Source organism: Salvelinus alpinus, chromosome 18 (genome assembly GCF_045679555.1).
Source record: "Salvelinus alpinus chromosome 18, SLU_Salpinus.1, whole genome shotgun sequence".
Lineage (NCBI taxonomy): Eukaryota > Metazoa > Chordata > Actinopteri > Salmoniformes > Salmonidae > Salvelinus > Salvelinus alpinus.
Window position 1 is genome coordinate 3,027,740 of NC_092103.1, and position 18,859 is coordinate 3,046,598.

General features: G+C 42.6%; 1 protein-coding gene across 1 annotated transcript in view; it reads right to left on the bottom strand.

Moving 5' to 3' along the window:
• The window catches only part of LOC139544612 (regulator of G-protein signaling 3-like), a 232,276-nt gene that overhangs the window by 17,289 nt on the left and 196,128 nt on the right, over positions 1-18,859 (bottom strand). The window contains exon 18 of the mRNA XM_071351939.1: positions 4,261-4,334. Within this exon, the coding sequence (XP_071208040.1) occupies positions 4,261-4,334 (74 nt within the window). The remainder of the gene's footprint in view (positions 1-4,260; positions 4,335-18,859) is intronic.

Sequence of the window (18,859 nt, forward strand, 5' to 3'; positions counted from 1 at the left end):
TGTGTGTGTGTGTGTGTGTGTGTGTGTGTGTGTGTGTGTGTGTGTGTGTGTGTGTGTGTGTGTGTGTGTGTGTGTGTGTGTGTGTGTGTGTGTGTGTGTGTGTGTGTGTGTGTGTGTGTGTGTGTGTGTGTGTGTGTGTGTGTGTGTGTGTGTGTGTGTGTGTGTGTGTGTGTGTGTGTGTGTGTGTGTGTGTGTGTGTGTGTGTGTGTGTGTGTGTGTGTGTGTGTGTTCCATAATTGGGCTTCTGTGTATGTGTGAGTGTTAAAGGAAAATACCACTCAAAAACAATATTTTGGTATTTGTTTCATTAGTCCGTAGATTTTTGAGTGGTATGTTCCTTTAAAACCTCTCTGGGATAGGGTCTAGTTTCCTGAATTTCTGCCTGACTGACATGCCCAAAGTAAACTGCCTGTTACTCAGGTCCAGAAGCCAGGATATGCATAAAATTGGTAGAATTGGATAGAAAACACTTTGAAGTTTCTAAAACTGTTAAAATAATGTCTGTGACTATAACAGAATTTATGGCAAGCGAAAATCTGAAGAAAATCCAACCGAAAAAATATATATATTTTTTAGCTCCCAGGCTCTTATAATGGGAACCTATTGTTTCTATGTAAATCCGTCTCCCAGATTGCGATTCCTATGGCTTCCACTAGATGTCAACAGTTTTTATTCAAGGATTCAGGCTTGTTTTTGTCTTTCGGCGCGCAAGGGAGATGGCGCGCGCTTACTAATTTTTATAGTTTGTTTACATTTTAGAGTAACTGAGGATTAAATAGAAACGTCGTTTGACTTGTTTGGATGAAGTTTAGCAGTAGCTTTTTGGACTCCTTTGTCTGCGTGTTGAACAAGTGGATTACTGAAATCGTTGGTGCCAACTAAAATGACTTTTTGGGATATAAAGAAGGATTTTATCTAACAAAATGACCATTCATGTTGTAGCTGGGACCCTTGGGATTGCAACAGAGGAAGATCTTCAAAGTAAGTGATTTATTTAATCGCTATTTGTGACTTTATAAAGCCTGTGCTGGTTGAAAAACATGTCCACCGTCCTCAGACAATCGCATGGCATGCTTTCGCCGTAACGCCTTTTAAAAATCGGACAATGCAGTTAGAATAACAAGAATTTAAGCTTTTAAATGATATAAGATACTTGAATGTTCATGAATGTTTAATATTAAGATCATTTACTTGAATTCCAACTCCAATTTCACCGGATGTTGTCGACTGGTGTCCCGCTAGACAGAAAATTCTAATCGGAAAAACCTCCAAGAGAAGACAGCAATAGACATCCACTCAACATGTACATATGTAGGATTTAAATTGATCAGTATTTTGTTGCTGAGACTTTTCCTGCAATGCAAGAAATGCAAACTTGTAATGTATTTGAGTTTTAAAAAGGCTTCTAAATTCTGTAATTTCCACTTTGACATTTCAGGCTTGATTTGCCCTATTGAAAAATGTATCAACCCTTACAAAAATGTCCATTAACTATAATTCACATTTCTTGATGCTGCAGGGATATTTTCCTGCTATAGCAATCTGTCTCAAATTAAGATACTACATCTGTAGACTCACTTCAGAGGAAGTGTGACATTGAGGTGACACTTAAGGACTTGGGAACAGACACTTTAGTCACACACACACACACACACACACACACACACACACACACACACACACACACACACACACACACACACACACACACACACACACACACACACACACACACACACGCAAACTCACTCGTAGGAGGTGTGGTACATCCCTCTCAACAACTGCACATTTACATTCTCAGACTCTCAGCTGCATAAACAGACTATCCAGGGGCATTCAAAAAGTGGCGAGGGATACCATGGTGAGGGGGAGGGGGATCATGACAGGTAAACCACCACATGGCCTAGGGGCGTCACCTTTATCTGAATGTAAACTCTTTAAAAAATGTGTCAAGTAGTGACTTATGTCATTGACATCTAAACTGAAAATACATGACATTGTATTTACTTAATGATTATGCTCAAATGTGGCTTTTGACGCTTCTGATTTCAATTTTCATCAACTGTTGATTTGCTGAGTAGCTATCAGCATTCAGGCTGAGCAGCCATTTTAAATGGACATTGTCCTCTGGCTGTGAATTCTCCTTTCATCTCCATGTGATAGTGTGAAGAAGGGTCAATCAACAGCTGATGAATCACTGAGGCGATAACCGCACAGGAATCCCCTCAACACACACATTTGACAACACATACAGTACATTCGGGAAGAATTCAGTCCCCTTGACTTTTTCCACATTTTGTTACAGCCTTATTCTAAAAATGATCAAATAGTTTTTTCCCCTCATCAATCTACACACAATACCCAATAATGGCAAAGTGAAAACAAGTTTCTATAATTTTTTGCAAATGTATAAAACAGAAAAGCAGAAATTCCTTATTTAGATAAGTATTCAGAGCTCAGGTGGAGCCTGTTTCCATTGATCATCCTTGAGATGTTTCTACAACTTGATTGGAGTCCATCTGTGGTCAATTAAATTGATTGGACATGATTTGGACAGACACACACCTGTCTACTGTATATAAGGTCTCAGTTAACAGAGCATGTCAGAGCAAAAAACAATCCATGAGGTTGAAGGAATTGTCCATAGAGCTCTGAGACAGGATTGTGTCGCGGCACAGATCAGGGGAAGGGTACCAAAGATTTCTGCAGCAATGAAGGTCCCCAAGAACACCCGTGATCTCCATTATTCTTAAATGGAAGACGTTTGAAATTACCAAGACTCTTCCTAGAGCTGGCCACCCAGCCAAACTGAGCAATCGTGGGAGAAGGGCCTTGGTCAGGGACGTGACCAAGAACCCGACGATCACTTCGGGACAAGTCTCTGAATGTCATTGAGTGGCCCAGCCAGAGCCCGAACTTGAACCCAATCGATAATCTCTGGAGAGACCTGAAAATAGCTGTGCAGCAAGGCTCCTCATCCAACCTGACAGAGCTTGAGAGGATCTGCAGAGGAGAATAGGTGAAACTCCCCAAATACAGGTGTGCCAATTATGGGCTTTGTGTGTAGATTGATGAGGAGAAATAGCTATATAATCTGTTTTAGAATAAGGCTGTAATTTAACAAAATTTGGAAAAAGACAAAGGGTCTGAATACTTTATGAATGCACCGTACGCGCACCATCTTACATTTAATTCAAAACAGGCAGTGAGCTATTTTATTGAGAATGCTTTGTCTAAAATGAAAATGACCTATGTGACATTGAAACATACAAGGATAGAACATGACATTAGACATTTTAATAAAACAACGTTTTATTAATGTGCCACCCATAAAAAGACATACCGGTAGCCTACACACTTTTCACATGTAGCTTGTTATTGTCAGTCAATCACAGCGGCAGCACCGTCAGAGGCTCCATGTGTCGCATGTGAAGTGGGAGATTTCTAATCAATGCAAATGGATTTACAATTACAGAATTAAGTTGGCTATAATGAGAAGCAGTAGGCTACAATGGTCTCCCAACAGGTAGGCTGTTTTAATATGAACACCTGTGCTGAAACAACAGAGTACACCGCCTCTCCTGAGTCCCGACTCCCCATTGAAGTTGAAAATAAAATAAAATGTTTCTTGTATTTCGACTAGCTGGATAGATATAGATTCTATTATTCAAATTGTGAAATCATTTCAAACGCCTATCTGACACCTCTGTTAAAAGTCTATGGGAGAGTGAATGGCAAGTATGGGCTTGTGGCTTCAGCCATGTTTGATAGCCATGAGGCCATAGAATTAAGGCTAATGACATTGACATGAGGTGCCACTGTACTGTATGCTGCAGGGTCATCCATGTACAGTATAAGGAAAACAATTATTGCATTACGCCACACTACCCCTACAATGAACAAAAAACTCTTTGTCTTTGGATTATAAAGGTTAGCATAATAGAGCTACAGCAAATGAAAATGTCTATTTAGAGTTCATAGCAGTCACAGCCAAGAATGGGAAACAAAAGAATCCCACATTTTTGAGACATTCTCTTTTTCAACAGTGTTCATGGATCCAATTTACGTAAAATAGGGAAACTCCATAAAGCAGCATTACTAATTCTAGTTTGATCAAATCTCTGCACTGCTAGAACACATGACATGGGATTCCCCATTCACAACACAAAGACATTCTCAATATTAACAACAAAGATAAGAAGAGAGAGGGTAAAAAACAAAGACAGGAAACAGTAAATCAAGGGTTGTTTGGTTACTTACAGGTTCTTGGATTTCTTAGACTTCTTGGACCCGTCGGGGCCAACGTCACAGCTGCATGGGGATCCGGCGCTGAGCTGAAGGGAGAGTAGGGAGAGCACACACTGCATCATCCAGTCTCCCCAGTCAAAGTAGAGATGGGCCCCTAGAGCCTCACACTGGGCCCCTAAAGCCACTAGTCCCTCCTGTGCCACTATCTCCTAGGCTAAAGTATGCAGTGTGATGGAGGTAAAGGGTATCTAGTCCAGTCTGTAACACACACAGCCAGCCCCCACTCTGGCTAATCCTCAACAGCACCCCAGCACATACTCCTACCGCCTCCTGGCCTCTCTCTGTGTGTGAATGTGTGGCTGACCGAGAGTGAATGCATGTGTGTGTGTGAGTGAGGGTGGCCTACGCTGTGTATGTGTGTATGTGTGAGAGAGTCAAGTTGTGTTTGTGTGTGAGTTTGTGTGTGAAAAGAGTGTGACACCAGTCTGGTAGCCCTGGCCCCAATTAAGCCTAAACCTAAGCCTATAGGCTCCAGTGTCACATTACACTTCCTGAGCCCCTCTGTCTCTGATTGGCTGAGAAAGAAAAGAGGGGGAGGAGTGGAAGAGGGATCATTCTCCGGTAATCTGCTGGTCCGAGACTGTCCTGGGGGAGGTGGAGGTTTCTTTGTGTGTGTGTGTGTGTGTCTTTACGCACGTGTGTGCGCGCATGTGCGTGTGCGTGTGTGTGTGTGTGTGTGTGTGTGGCTGTGGCTGTTATTGGACTGAAACAATAAGTGCTTCTCTCTGCAATAGTCTCATTGGGAACCCATTTCCCCATACATTAGGTACAGTATAGTTTCTTTCCCCTGCCTGTGTCTCAAAGTGACAAATGAGAATAACAACACAGACACTGACTAAAAAAGCACTAAATTGTGCTATTGAACCAAGAGTTGGCAAGGAGTTCACAGCCATTGAACCTGTGCTGTGTACATAGTTGAGGTCAGTGCCATCTTAAAACAAAATCAAAGTCAAACTGAAGCTGTAATGCCTCCTACCCACCTATTCAACAAATCCCAGTCTAAAGCACACATAATCTATTTGCTTGTACCCTGTGTAGTGTTTTGATCATAGCCAGATTTCAGATACTGAGCTGGCGAGTTCCCTTGACACTGCTAAAGGTGTCACTGAAAGTAGAGCTACTGAGATGCCGACCAAAACAACAAAAAGCTCCTGTAAACTAGCGTCTAAAGATCAACGTTATCTGCGTACACAGAAAATGACAAGTACTAACTATTCTCTGGCCTAAAGTATGATTACAGACAATGAGGAACTGCTGTATGACTGGCTTCCCTAAGCTCAGTGTATGTATCTAAACTGAACAAAAATATAAACGCAACATGTAACGTGTTGGTCCCATGTTTCATGAGCTGAAATAAAGGTCCCAGAAATGTTCCATACGCACAAAACACTTATTTATCTCAAATTTGGAGCACAAATTTGTTTGCATCCCTGTTAGTGAGCATTTGTCCTTTGCCAAGATAATTGATTCACCTGACGGGTGTGGCATATCAAGAAGCTGATTAAACGGCATGATCATTACACAGATGCACTTTGTGCTGGGGACAATGAAAGGCCACTCTAAAATGTGCACTTTTGTCACACAACACATTGCCCCAGATGTCTCAAGTTGAGGGAGCGTACAATTGGCATGCTTACTGCAGGATTGTTCACCAGAGCTGTTGCCAGAGAATTGAATGTTCATTTCTCTACCATAAGCCACCTCCAACGTTGTTTTAGAGAATTTGGCAGCACGTCCAAATGGACTCAAATGGACCCAAATGGATGCAGACCACTTGTATGGCGTCGAGGGGGTGAGTGGTTTGCTGATGTCAACATTGTGAACATTGCTTCCCATGGTTGCGGTGGGGTTATGGTATTGGCAGGCATAAACTACGGACAACGATCACCATTGCATTTATTGAAGGCAATTTGAATGCACAGAAATACCGTGGCGAGATCCTGAGGCCCATTGTGAGGCCCATTTTTTATAAGGTATCTGCAATCAACAGACGTATATCTATATTCCCTGTCGTGAAATCTATAGATTAGGGCCAGATAAATTTATTTCAATTGACTGATTTCCTCATACTGTATGAAGTGTAACTCAGTTAAAATCGTTGAAAATGTTGCATTTATGTTCAGTTCAATGTACATGTGTATGTCTGTGTAGGTCATTAAAAGCCTCCTGTCCACCTCCAAGCCCCAGACGCTCAAGGCTGACAAACATACACAAACGCATGGACACACACACACGCACACACGCACACACACACGCACACACTTGTGCAACAACCAGATCCCAATGAGGTCAGTAGGGTCAGCAGCAACATCAAAATAAAGTGTTTAATCTTAGTGTGGGAACATGAGAACCAGGGTGCCCCAGACCCCAGGGAGCTGTCTGCCAGGCCTTGCCCCAGTAACCAGAGAGGATGGGGGGGGGAATCAGGCCAACCCAGTCCTCCTGCTATTTACCCACAGGGTTTACTGTAGGAATAGCTAATCCAGAGGTCAGAACTCCACATTACTGACCACAGACACAGGGGAATATGGTTTGCTTCTGTCCGCCTGCCTCTCTCTCACACACACACACACACACACACTCACGCTATAGCCTTTAGCGGGGATCTCCAAATGAAGACACACGATGAGGTTCTAGCCATTGAGAGGAGGTCCTCATGTTACAGGCCCCTTCATACCATAAAGCACTCAACGCCAGGCTCATGTGACGCTTTGAAACAACCCTCCAACTGCAATTAAGACCCATTACAACCTACAGGAACACATGGACTCCCTTCTATTGTCTCTTAAAGGGAATGTTTATGGGTTTCCTACTACATGTAACTTGATCATTTGTTATCATAAGGACAGAGCTTTCCAATTTTCTGAACTTCCTGTAACCTGATGATAAAGGGGAATTTTTCACATAATGTAGGATGCTGTCTGGTGACGTGATGCAGACCTAGTTTAGGCCTGTAATTTCTTGCTGCCTTGAAGGTGTGTTGTTTTTCATAAGAGGAACATGGCAACATAACCTAAAACGACTTACTGACTGAATAGCTATAGACAGACTAAATACAATAGCATGTTAAACTACCAGTCCTCACATTCTCATGTTAGATTTAGATGTTCATCCATGTTCCTCAAACGTCAAACTTCGAAGTTGTTCCAAATGTCAAATTCCGTACTGCTTAAAGATACGTTTAGGCATTAACGCTACATTGTAAAGGTAAGGGTTAAGGTTTGGGATAGGATGACAAAAATATCAAAAACAACTATATCAAAACGTTCTATTGCTGGATTCAAACTTGCAACTTTTGAAATCAGAGGCAGATGCTTAAACCCATCCACCATGCCCAAGCAAAACCAAAATCAACTTGAAGTTAACAGTGTTCACTGTTGCCCCTAGTGGCTGGTTTACACATAATCTCCCAACGTCCTCTGACATGGATGGACGTCAAATACTGACTTGTATCACGGGTGATAAGATACTGTATACAGTGCATTCGGAAAGTATTCAGACCTCTTGACTTTTACCACATTTTGTTACGTTACAGCCTTATTCTAAAATGGAATAAATAGCTTTTTTCCCTCATCAATCTACACAGAATACCCCATAATGACAAAGCAAAAACAGCTTTTTAGAAATGTTTGCAAATGTATAAATAAACAACAACTGAAATATCACAATTACATAAGTATTCAGACCCTTTACCCAGAACTCAGTGTTAAAGCACTTTTGGCAGCAATTACAGCCTCGAGTCTTGTTAGGTATGACGCTACAAGCTTGGCACACCTGTATTTGTGGAATTTCTCCCATTCTTCTCTGCAGATCCTCTCAAGCTCTGTCATGTTAGATGGGGAGCATCGCTGCACACTCCAAAGATGTTCGATCCGATTCAAGACCGGGCTCTGGCTGGGCCACTCAAGTACATTCAGAGACCTGTCCCGAAGCCACTCCTGCGTTGTCTTGGTTGTATGCTTAGGGTCCTTGTCCTGTTGAAATGTGAGCCCAGTCTGAGGTCCTGAGCGCTCTGTACATTGCTCCGTTCATCTTTCCCTTGATCCTGACTAGTCTCCCAGTCCCTACCGCTGAAAAACATCCCCACAGCATGATGCTGCCATCACCATGCTTCACCGTAGGGATGGTTTCAGGTTACATCCAGGCGTGACACTTGGCATTCCGACCAAAGAGTTCAATCTTGGTTTCATCAGACCAAAGAATCTTGTTTCTCATGGTCTAAGAGTCCTTTAGGTGACTTTTGGCAAACTCCAAGCGGGCTGTCATGTGTCTTTTACTGAGGAGTCGCTTCTGTCTGGCCACTCTACCATAAAGGCCTGATTGGTGAAGTGCTGCGGAGATGGTTGTCCGACTGGAAGGTTCTCCCATCTCCACAGAGGAACTCTGTAGCTCTGCTAGAGTGACAATTGGGTTCTTGGTCACCTCCTTGACCAAGGCCCTTCTCCCTCAATCACTCAGTTTGGAAGAGGAATTATCTTGATGGTTGCAAACCTCTTCCATTTAATAATGATGGAAGCCACTGTTTTCTTGGTGACCTTCAAAGCTGCAGAATTTTTTTTGTACTCTTCCCCAGATTTGTGCCTCGAAACAATCCTGTCTCGGAGCTCTACGGACAATTCCTTCGACCTCATTGCTTGGTTTTTGCTCTGACATGCACTGTTAACAGTGGGACCATATAAAGACTGGTGTGTGCCTTTCCAAATCATGTCCAATCAATTGAATTTACAACAGGTGGACTTCAATCAAGTTGTAGAAACATCTCAAGGATGATTAATGGAAACAAGATGCACCCTGCTCAATTCCGAGTGTCATAGCAAATGGTCTGAATACTTATGTAAATAAGGTATTTATTTTTTTACATTTGCAAAAAAACATCTTCACTGTCATTATGGGGTTTTGTGTGTAGATTGATGAGGAAAAATATTATTTAATCCATTTTAGAATAAGGCTGTAATGTAACAAAATGTGGAAAATATCCAATTGTCTGAATACTTTCCGATGTATTTAACCTTTGTCGCACATACCTACCTATATCCTGAATACCTACTAGATAGTAATGTTTTATATGACATAAGAAGAAATTATCCATATGCTAACAATGAAAGTATTGGTTTTAAGATTGAAATACAGGTATAACAATTGGAATTGGTGATCAATTGTTCATGTTAAAGTGTTAAAATAGTGAATCTCTGGCGTTCTCCATCACTTTCATTTCTGAAGTCTGTGAAGCCTGAACCCCTCCCCAGCCCCTTACACAGTGGCATATCAGTCTGCTCAGGACATAGGAACAACAGCAGGGTCATATCCAGTCTCTATATATACTGTAACCCTGAGCCCCAATGTCTACACAGCAGTGGTCCACAGCAGAAACAAACTCTCACGTGCTCCACTGAGGACAGACACCAGTGGGCCTGTACCCCCAGGCCAAGGGGCTCAAAGCCAGAAACACACTGAAGGGCTGTGGGCAAGAGGTCTGATGGGTTTGGTCGATGGGGGGCTGATCGGTCGCAAACAATGCATATACAGTTGAAGTCGTTTACATACACCTTAGCCAAACACATTTTAACTCAGTTTTTCACAATTCCTGACATTTAATAATAGTAAAAATTCCCTGTCAGATAGGATCACCACTTTATTTTAAGAATGTGAAATGTCAGAATAATAGAAGAGAGAATGGTTTATTTTAGAATTTATTTCTTTAATCACATTCCCAGTGGGTCAGAAGTTTACATACACTCAATTAGTATTTGGTAGCATTGCCTTTAGATTGTTAAACTTGGGTCAAACGTTTCGGGTATTGTTCCACAAGCTTCCCACAATAAGTTGAGTGAATTTTGTCCATTCCTCCTAACAGAGCTGTTGTAACTGAGTCAGGTTTGTAGGCCTCCTTGCTCGCACATGCTTTTTAAGTTCTGCCAGCAAATGTTCTATAGGATTGAGGTCAGGGCTTTGTGATGTTCGCTCCAATACCTTGACTTTGTTGTCCTTACCCTCTCTTGGGTAGGGGACAGTATTTTTCACGTCCGGATGAAAAGCGTGCCCAGAGTAAACTGCCTGCTACTCAGGCCCAGATGCTAGGATATGCATATTATTAGTAGATTTGGATAGAAAACACTCTGAAATTTCTACAACTGTTTGAATGATGTCTGTGAGTATAACAGAACTCATATGGCAGGCAAAAACCTGAGAGAAAATCCAACCAGGAAGTGGGAAATCTCTTTGCTTATCCAAGATACTGTGGAAATTGGGTCATATTGCACTCCCTAAGGCTTCCACTAGATGTCAACAGTCTTTAGAACCTTGTTTGAGGCTTCTACTGTGAAGTGGGGGTGAATGAGAGGGGAATGAATCAGAGGTCTGCCAGAGAGCCACGAGCTGACCAGGCGCGTTCACGTGATAGAGTTAGCTTGCATTCCATTGCATTTCTGAAGACAAAGGAATTCTCCTGTTGGAACATTATTGAAGATTTATGTTAAAAACATCCAAAAGATTGATTCTATACATCGTTTGACATGTTTCTACGGACTGTAACGGAACTTTTTGACTTTTCGTCTGCACCTAGTGATCGCGCGTCATGAATTTTTAATACTGGGCTAAACGCGTGAACAAAAAGGAGGTATTTGGACATAAATGATGGAGTTCATCGAACAAAACAAACATTTATTGTGGAACTACGATTCCTGGGAGTGAAATTCATCAAAGGTAAGTGAATATTTATCAAGTTTTTTTTAAATCTGACACAGCGGTTGCATTAAGGAGAAGTGGATCTAAAATTCCATGCATAACAGTGGTATCTTTTAGCAATGTTTATTATGACTATTTCTGTAAATTGATGTGGCTCTCTGCAAAATCACCGGATGTTTTGGTGAACATAACGCGCCAATGTAAACTCAGATTTTTGGATATAAATATGAACTTTACCGACCAAAACATACATGTATTGTGTAACATGAAGTCCTATGAGTGTCACCTGGTGAAGATCATCAAAGGTTAGTGATTCATTTTATCTCTATTTCTGCTTTTTGTGACTCCTCTCTTTGGCTGGAAAAATGGCTGTGTTTTTCTGTGACTTGGCTTTGACCTAACATAATCGTTTGGTGTGCTTTCGTCGTAAAGCCTTATTGAAATCGGACACTGTGGCTGGATTTACAAAAAAGTCTATCTTTAAAATGGTGTAAAATACTTGTATGTTTGAGGAATTTTAATTATGGGATTTCTGTTGTTTTGAATTTGGCGCCCTGCAGTTTCACTGGCAGTTGACAAGGTGAGACGCTACCGTCCCACATACCCTAGAGAGGTTAAACCATTTTGCCACAACTTTGGAAGTATGCTTGGGGTCATTGTCCATTTGGAAGACCCATTCGCGACCGAGCTTTAACTTCTTGACTGATGTCTTGAGATGTTGCTTCAAAATATCCACATAGTTTTCTCTCCTCATGATGCTATCTATTTTGTGAAGTGCACCAGTCCCTCCTACGGCAAAGCACCCCCACAACATGATGCTGCCACCCCCGTTCTTCACGGTTGGGATGGTGTTCTTCGGCTTGCAAGCATCCCCCTTTTTCCTCCAAACATAACGATGGTGATTATGACCAAACAGTTCTATTTTTGTTTCATCAGACCAGAGGACATTTCTCCAAAAAGTACAATCTTTGTCCCCATGTGCAGTTGCAAACTGTAGTCTGGCTTTTTTATGGTGGTTTTGGAATAGTGGCTTAATCCTTGCTGAGTGGCCTTTCAGGTTATGTAGATATAGGACTTGTTTTACTGTGGACATAGATACTTGTGTACCTGTTTCCTCCAGCATCTTCACAAGGTCCTTTGCTGTTGTTCTGGGATTGATTTGCACTTTTCGCACCAAAGTACGTTCGTCTCTAGGAGACAGAGCGCGTCTCCTTTCTGAGCGGTATGACGGCTGCGTGGTCCCATGGTGTTTATACTTCCGTACAATTGTTTATACAGATGAACGTGGTACCTTCAGGCGTTTGGAAATTGTTTCCAAGGATGAACCAGACTTGTGGAGGTCTACATTTTCTTTCTGAGGATTTGACTGATTTCTTTTGATTTTCCCATGATGTCAAGCAAAGAGGCACTGAGTTTGAAGGTAGGCCTTGAAATACATCCACAGGTACACCTCCAATTGACTCAAATGATGTCAATTAGCCTAACAGAAGCTTCTTAAGCCATGACATCATTTTCTGGAATTTTCCAAGCTGTTTAAAGGCACAGTCAACTTAGTGTATGTAAACTTCTGACCCACTGGAATTGTGATACAGTGAATTATAAGTGAAATAATCTGTCTGTAAACAATTGTTGGAAAAATTACTTGTGTCATGCACAAAGTAGATGTCCAAACCGACTTAACAAAACTATAGTTTGTTAACAAGACATTTGTGGAGTGGTTGAAAAACAAGTCTTAATGACTCCAACCTAAGTGTATGTAAACTTCCGACTTCAACTCTACATACTCACACTCATTTATGAACACATCACATACACACCCACCCAAGATGGCACTAACAGGGATGGTCGACATCTCACGAGTTCCAAACTGACTTTGCTATTTAGTGACTTTTTTGTGTTTATTGAGAGAAAAAATACATCGGTAAATGCTATTATCACATTTGACCGCCTAGCACTTTGGACATCAGATCGACAGTTACTAACCCCGATTTCAACAGCAAATCCGACTCTGACTCAGCCGTTCCCTTGTTCACACCAGACCCTATTCCTTTGTTTCATGGGCTGGCGTCCTGGTGAGACTGAGACGAAGAGTAAATCGACCAACACGCCCCTCCGTTTTATTGGCAAATGTCCAGTCACTTGAGAATAAGATGGATGAGCTTCGTTCGAGAGTTTCCTATCAGAGAGACTAGAAAACAACAATTTTATATGCTTTGAAGATACTTGGCTGGCTGAATATATGAACATAGAACTAAGTAGTTTCTCCATGTAGCGACACGATCGAACGACAGCTTTCTCGGGCAAGTCCAAAGGGGGAGGGTTATGCCTCTTCATAAACAACAACTGGTGCTCTGATTTCAGTGTGAAAGAAATCTCAAGCTTTTTCTCACCTGATATAGAATATCTCATGGTAAGCTACACAGCTTCTTATCTACCAAGAGAGTTCTCATCCATAATTATCACAACTTTCTACATCCCACCACAAGCCAACACCACTTTGGCACTTACAAACTATATGGGGCATAAACAAACAAGAAACTGCACATCCAGAGGCAGTGTTTCTTGTGGGCAAAGACTTTAACACCAGGGGACTTAAAACCATGCTAAATCAATTCTACCAACATGTCTCCTGCACCACAAGGGGTGCTAAAACTCTAGAGAACTTTTATTCTACCCACATAAATGCATATAAGGCACTCCCTCGCCCTCCCTTCGGCAAATCAGACCACAACTCTATCCTCCTGCTTCAACAACTGTATCCTCCTGTACCAGTGATGCGCTCAATAAGGAAGTGGTCTGATGAAGCAGATACAAGGCTACAAAACTGTTTTGCAGGTACAGACTGGGACATGTTCCGGGATTCATCCATTGGAATTGAGGAGTTTACCACAGTCACGGGCTTCATCAATAAATGCATAGAAGACGTCTTCCCCACAGTGACCATATGAACGTATCCAAACCAAAAACCATGTATTACAGGCAGTAACCACACTGGGATAAAGGCTAGAGCTACCGCTTACAAGGAACAGGACACAGACATAGACACATACAAGAAAGCCCGCTACGACCGCCGATGAGACAAAAAACATGAAAAAGGACGATATAGGAGGAAGGTGGAATCCTATTACACCGGCTCCAACACTCGTCAGATGTGGGAGGGCTTGCAGTCAATAACGGACTACAAAGGGAAACCCAGCTATGAGATGCCCTGTGACGCAGAACTCCCAAATGAGCTAAATCCTTTTATGCTCACTTTGAAGAAAACAACACCGAGTCTTACATGAAAGCCCCTGTTGTCCAGATGACTGTGTGATCTCGCTCTCTGTGGCCGATGTGAATAAAACTTTTAAACAGGTAAACACTTGCAAGGCCGCCGGGCCAGACAGAATAGCGTTCTCAGAGCATGTGCAGACCAGCTGGCAAGTGTCTTGAAAGACAATTAGAATCTCTCCTTGTCCTAGTCTGTAATCCCAACATGCTTCAAGATGACCACCATTGTCCCTGTTCCCAAGAACTCCAAGGTAACCTGCCTAAATGACTATTGTCTTGTAGCATTCACATCTGTATGAAGTGCTTTGAAAGGCTGGTCATGACACATATCAACACCATCATCCTAGACACCCTAGACCAACTCTAATTTGCATTCTGCCCCAACATATCAATTTCATTTCACACTGCTCTCTCCCACCTGGACAAGAGTGGAAGAACTATGTGAGAATGCTGTTCACAGCTCAGCGTTCAACACCATAGTCTCCTCCAAGCTCCTCACCAAGCTCGGGACCCTGGGACTGAACACCTCCCTCTGAAACTGGATCCGGGAGTACAGGGATTACAGGAGAGTTTAAGACCCTCAACACGGGGGCCCCTCAGTAGTGTGCTTAGTCCCCTCCTGTACTCCCTGTTCACCCACGACTGTGTGGCCACGCACGACTCCAACACCATCATCAAGTTTGCTGATGATACGCCGGTGGTAGGCCTGATCACCGACGGCCATGAGATAGCCTACAATGAGGAGCTCAGAGACATGGCAGTGTGGTACCAATGTCAACATCCTCTCCCTCAATGTCAGTAAGACCAAGGAGCTGATCGTGGACTACAGGAAAAAGAGGGGAGAGCACACCCCCATCCACATCGGCGAGGCTGTAGTGAGGCGGGTCGAGAGCATCAAGTTCATTGGTTTCCACATCACTAAGGACTTAGCAGGGTCCATACACACCTGCACAGTTGTGAAGAGGGCAAGATAGCATCTCTTCCCCCCCAGGACACAAAAAATATTTGGCATTGACCCACAGATTCCCAAAAAGTTCTACAGCTGCACCATCGAGAGCATCTTGACTGGCTGCATCACCGCTTGGAATGGCAAATGCACCGGACCTCGACTGCAGCCATCCAAGGCATCTATATCAGGTGGTGTCAGAGGAAGGCACAAAAAATTTGCAAAGACTTCAGCCACCCAACCCATAGACTGTTCACTGTGCTACCATCTCGCAAACTGACTAACAGGCTCAGAGACAGCTTCTCCCCCCAAGCCATAAGACTTCTAAATATCCATAAGACTGCTAAATAGATAATTAAATTGTTCCCCAGACTATCTGCATTGACCCTATCTATGCACACTTACAAGACTATATATACACTCACTCACACACACTACACTGACACTCTCACACACTACACTGACACTCTCACACAAACCCACACACAGACATAACACACACACCCCCCCACATATACTTTCACACTCATCATATGCTGATGCTACTTTGTTTTTTATTTGACTCTTATTATTATTATCTATTCTGATGCCTAGTCACTTTACCCTGCCTTTATATACAGATCTACCTCAAATACCTTGTACTCCTGCACAGTGATATGGTACTGGTACTTCCTGTATATAGCTTCATTCTTGTGTTACTATATTCTTCTTATGTTTTTTTTTTTTTGTTTGTTTTTTTCACCTTTATTTAACCAGGTAGGCTAGTTGAGAACAAGTTCTCATTTGCAACTGCGACCTGGCCAAGATAAAGCATAGCAGTGTGAACAGACAACACAGAGTTACACATGGAGTAAACAATAAACAAGTCAATAACATGGTAGAAAAAAAAGAGAATCTATATACAATGTGTGCAAAAGGCATGAGGTAGGCAATAAATCGAATAATTACAATTTAGCAGATTAACACTGGAGTGATAAATCATCAGATGATCATGTGCAAGAAGAGATACTGGTGTGCAAAAGAGCAGAAAAGTAAATAAATAAAAGCAGTATGGGGGGTGAGGTAGGTAAATTGGGTGGGTAGTTTACAGATGGACTATGTACAGCTGCAGCGATCGGTTAGCTGCTCGGATAGCAGATTTTTAAAGTTGTTGAGGGAGATAAAAGTCTCCAACTTCAGAGATTTTTGCAATTCGTTCCAGTCGCAGGCAGCAGAGAACTGGAAGGAAAGGCGTCCAAATGAGGTTTTGGCTTTAGGGATGATCAGTGAGATACACCTGCTGGAGCGCGTGCTGCGTGTGGGTGTAGCCATCGTGACCAGTGAACTGAGATAAGGCGGCACTTTACCTAGCATAGCCTTGTAGATGACCTGGAGCCAGTGGGTCTGACGACGAACATGTAGCGAGGGCCAGCCGACTAGGGCATACAGGTCGCAGTGGTGGGTCGTATAAGGTGCTTTAGTAACAAAACGAATGGCACTGTGATAAACTGCATCCAGTTTGCTGAGTAGAGTATTGGAAGCTATTTTGTAGATGACATCGCCGAAGTCGAGGATCGGTAGGATAGTCAGTTTTACTAGGGTAAGTTTGGCGGCGTGAGTGAAGGAGGCTTTGTTGCGGAATAGAAAGCCGATTCTTGATTTGATTTTGGATTGGAGATGTTTGATATGAGTCTGGAAGGAGAGTTTGCAGTCTAGCCAGACACCTAGGTACTTATAGATGTCCACATATTCTAGGTCGGAACCGTCCAGGGTGGTGATGCTAGTCGGGCGTGCGGGTGCAGGCAGCGAACGGTTGAAAAGCTCTGCATCATTGGGAACGGCTCCTAAGCAAGCATATCACAGTATCACAGTATTCGGCGCATGTGATAAATAACATTTGATTGATTGACACACACGTGATGTAGTTCAGAACATCAGCTGGCAGTCACACCACTGGCTTGTTGTTCCCTGATAACAGAGAGCTGGGATATGGCATGGGTGGAAACAGAGAAGGGGAACATACATACACACATTCACTCACTCACATGTGCTCATGTTTCTCGCAAACAGTGAACGCAAATAAACACTACATGCTCAGACACAGAAATACAGTACATATTCACGCACACAGCACTTACAAACACTAACCCACACATACAGTGCACACAAATAAAAATTGTACTGACACATCCAGTAAAACACCCCCAAAAGACAACTTTATTCACACATCCAGTACACCTAAACAAACCACTGATGCTAAAAACACCTCAATCAATTCACACGGCAGCACAGCCCACAGTAAATCCCCCAAGGTGAAGGCTTGGCCTCCATCATGTTAGTCTTTGTACAGCTAACCTCCATTCAGCAGTTCACTCCTGCTGCTGCCCGGCTGCTACAGCCTGCTGCCCTAACTTGACCTTATTCATGCCTCCCCAAGGACACTTCCTTCCTTTTCATTGGTCTTCCCTTTCTACTCCTTCGAAAAACAACTTGACTCTTCACCATGGGACAATGTAGGGCTGGCCTTTTCCTTCTTTCCTTCAGGCCTGCTTTCTTTCCCTTCCTCCATCTGAGCAGGTTTGGGTTTGTGTGAACCGTTAAGACCCGGTTTCCTGACATGAGAGGAGAAGGGTGGAATGGGAGGAGGACAAAAAGCAAAGGATAAGGCTTTTCAGAGTTCTCTCCTGGGGGTATGGGAGCAACAATGGGTCTTGGTGAAGAATGGAAAAAAAGATGGGAATAGAAGAAAATGGGTCTAATGGAGGCCATGAGACGTTTTCTTGGGCGGAGGTTAGACGAGAAGGGAGAGACACGGTCAAATGCAAACGCTAACCTCAATGAGTGAACTTAAACCGTAATGTTCTAAAATTTGAACCCAATGGCACAGTTTGAGTGCGTTGTTGTGTAAGGGAAGGACAGGAGGAAGTTGAAGTGCACGTCCACTACAACATAAAGGCCAGTTTCGACTTTCTTTTCAACATGGCCGACTTGTTCTTTTCTTTAACCCCCTAAGGTTGATGTACGCGCCCCAGAGAAATTATAATTCACATAATACAAAAATCCCCAAAACATTCTGTCAGTTTAAGGTAGAGATATCTGTTTTCCTGCATTGGATGTATCTGGGCTACACACTAATATGACCCCTCGGAACGGAGAGACTCTCACGGACACGTATATGTCGGTTGTTTTGCTCTAGGACGCCCACAGGCCTCACAAGACTTGTCTGAAAGTCCCCCGGTACCAGTTGAAACATTTTTACAGAAGTATATATGGAGACTGTTTAGTGCCAAAAACAAGGGGTAAATAGATGTAAAATAATAATAATGTTTCCTTATCTCTCTCAGATATACAGGGCCTTCGGAAAGTATTCAAACCCATTGACTTTTTCCACATTTTGTTAGATTACAGCCTTATTCTAAAATTGATAAAATTTCCCCCTCAATCTACACACAATAGCCCATAATGACAAAGTAGTTTTCTTGTGCTAATTTATTAAAAATAAAAAAACTGAAATATTACATTTAAATAAGTATTCAGACGCTTTACTCAAGTACTTTGTTGAAGCACCTTTGGCAGCGATTACAGCCTCGATTCTTCTTGGGTATGACATTACAAGCTTGGTACACCTGTATTTGAGGAGTTTCTCCCATTATTCTCTACAGATCCTCTGAT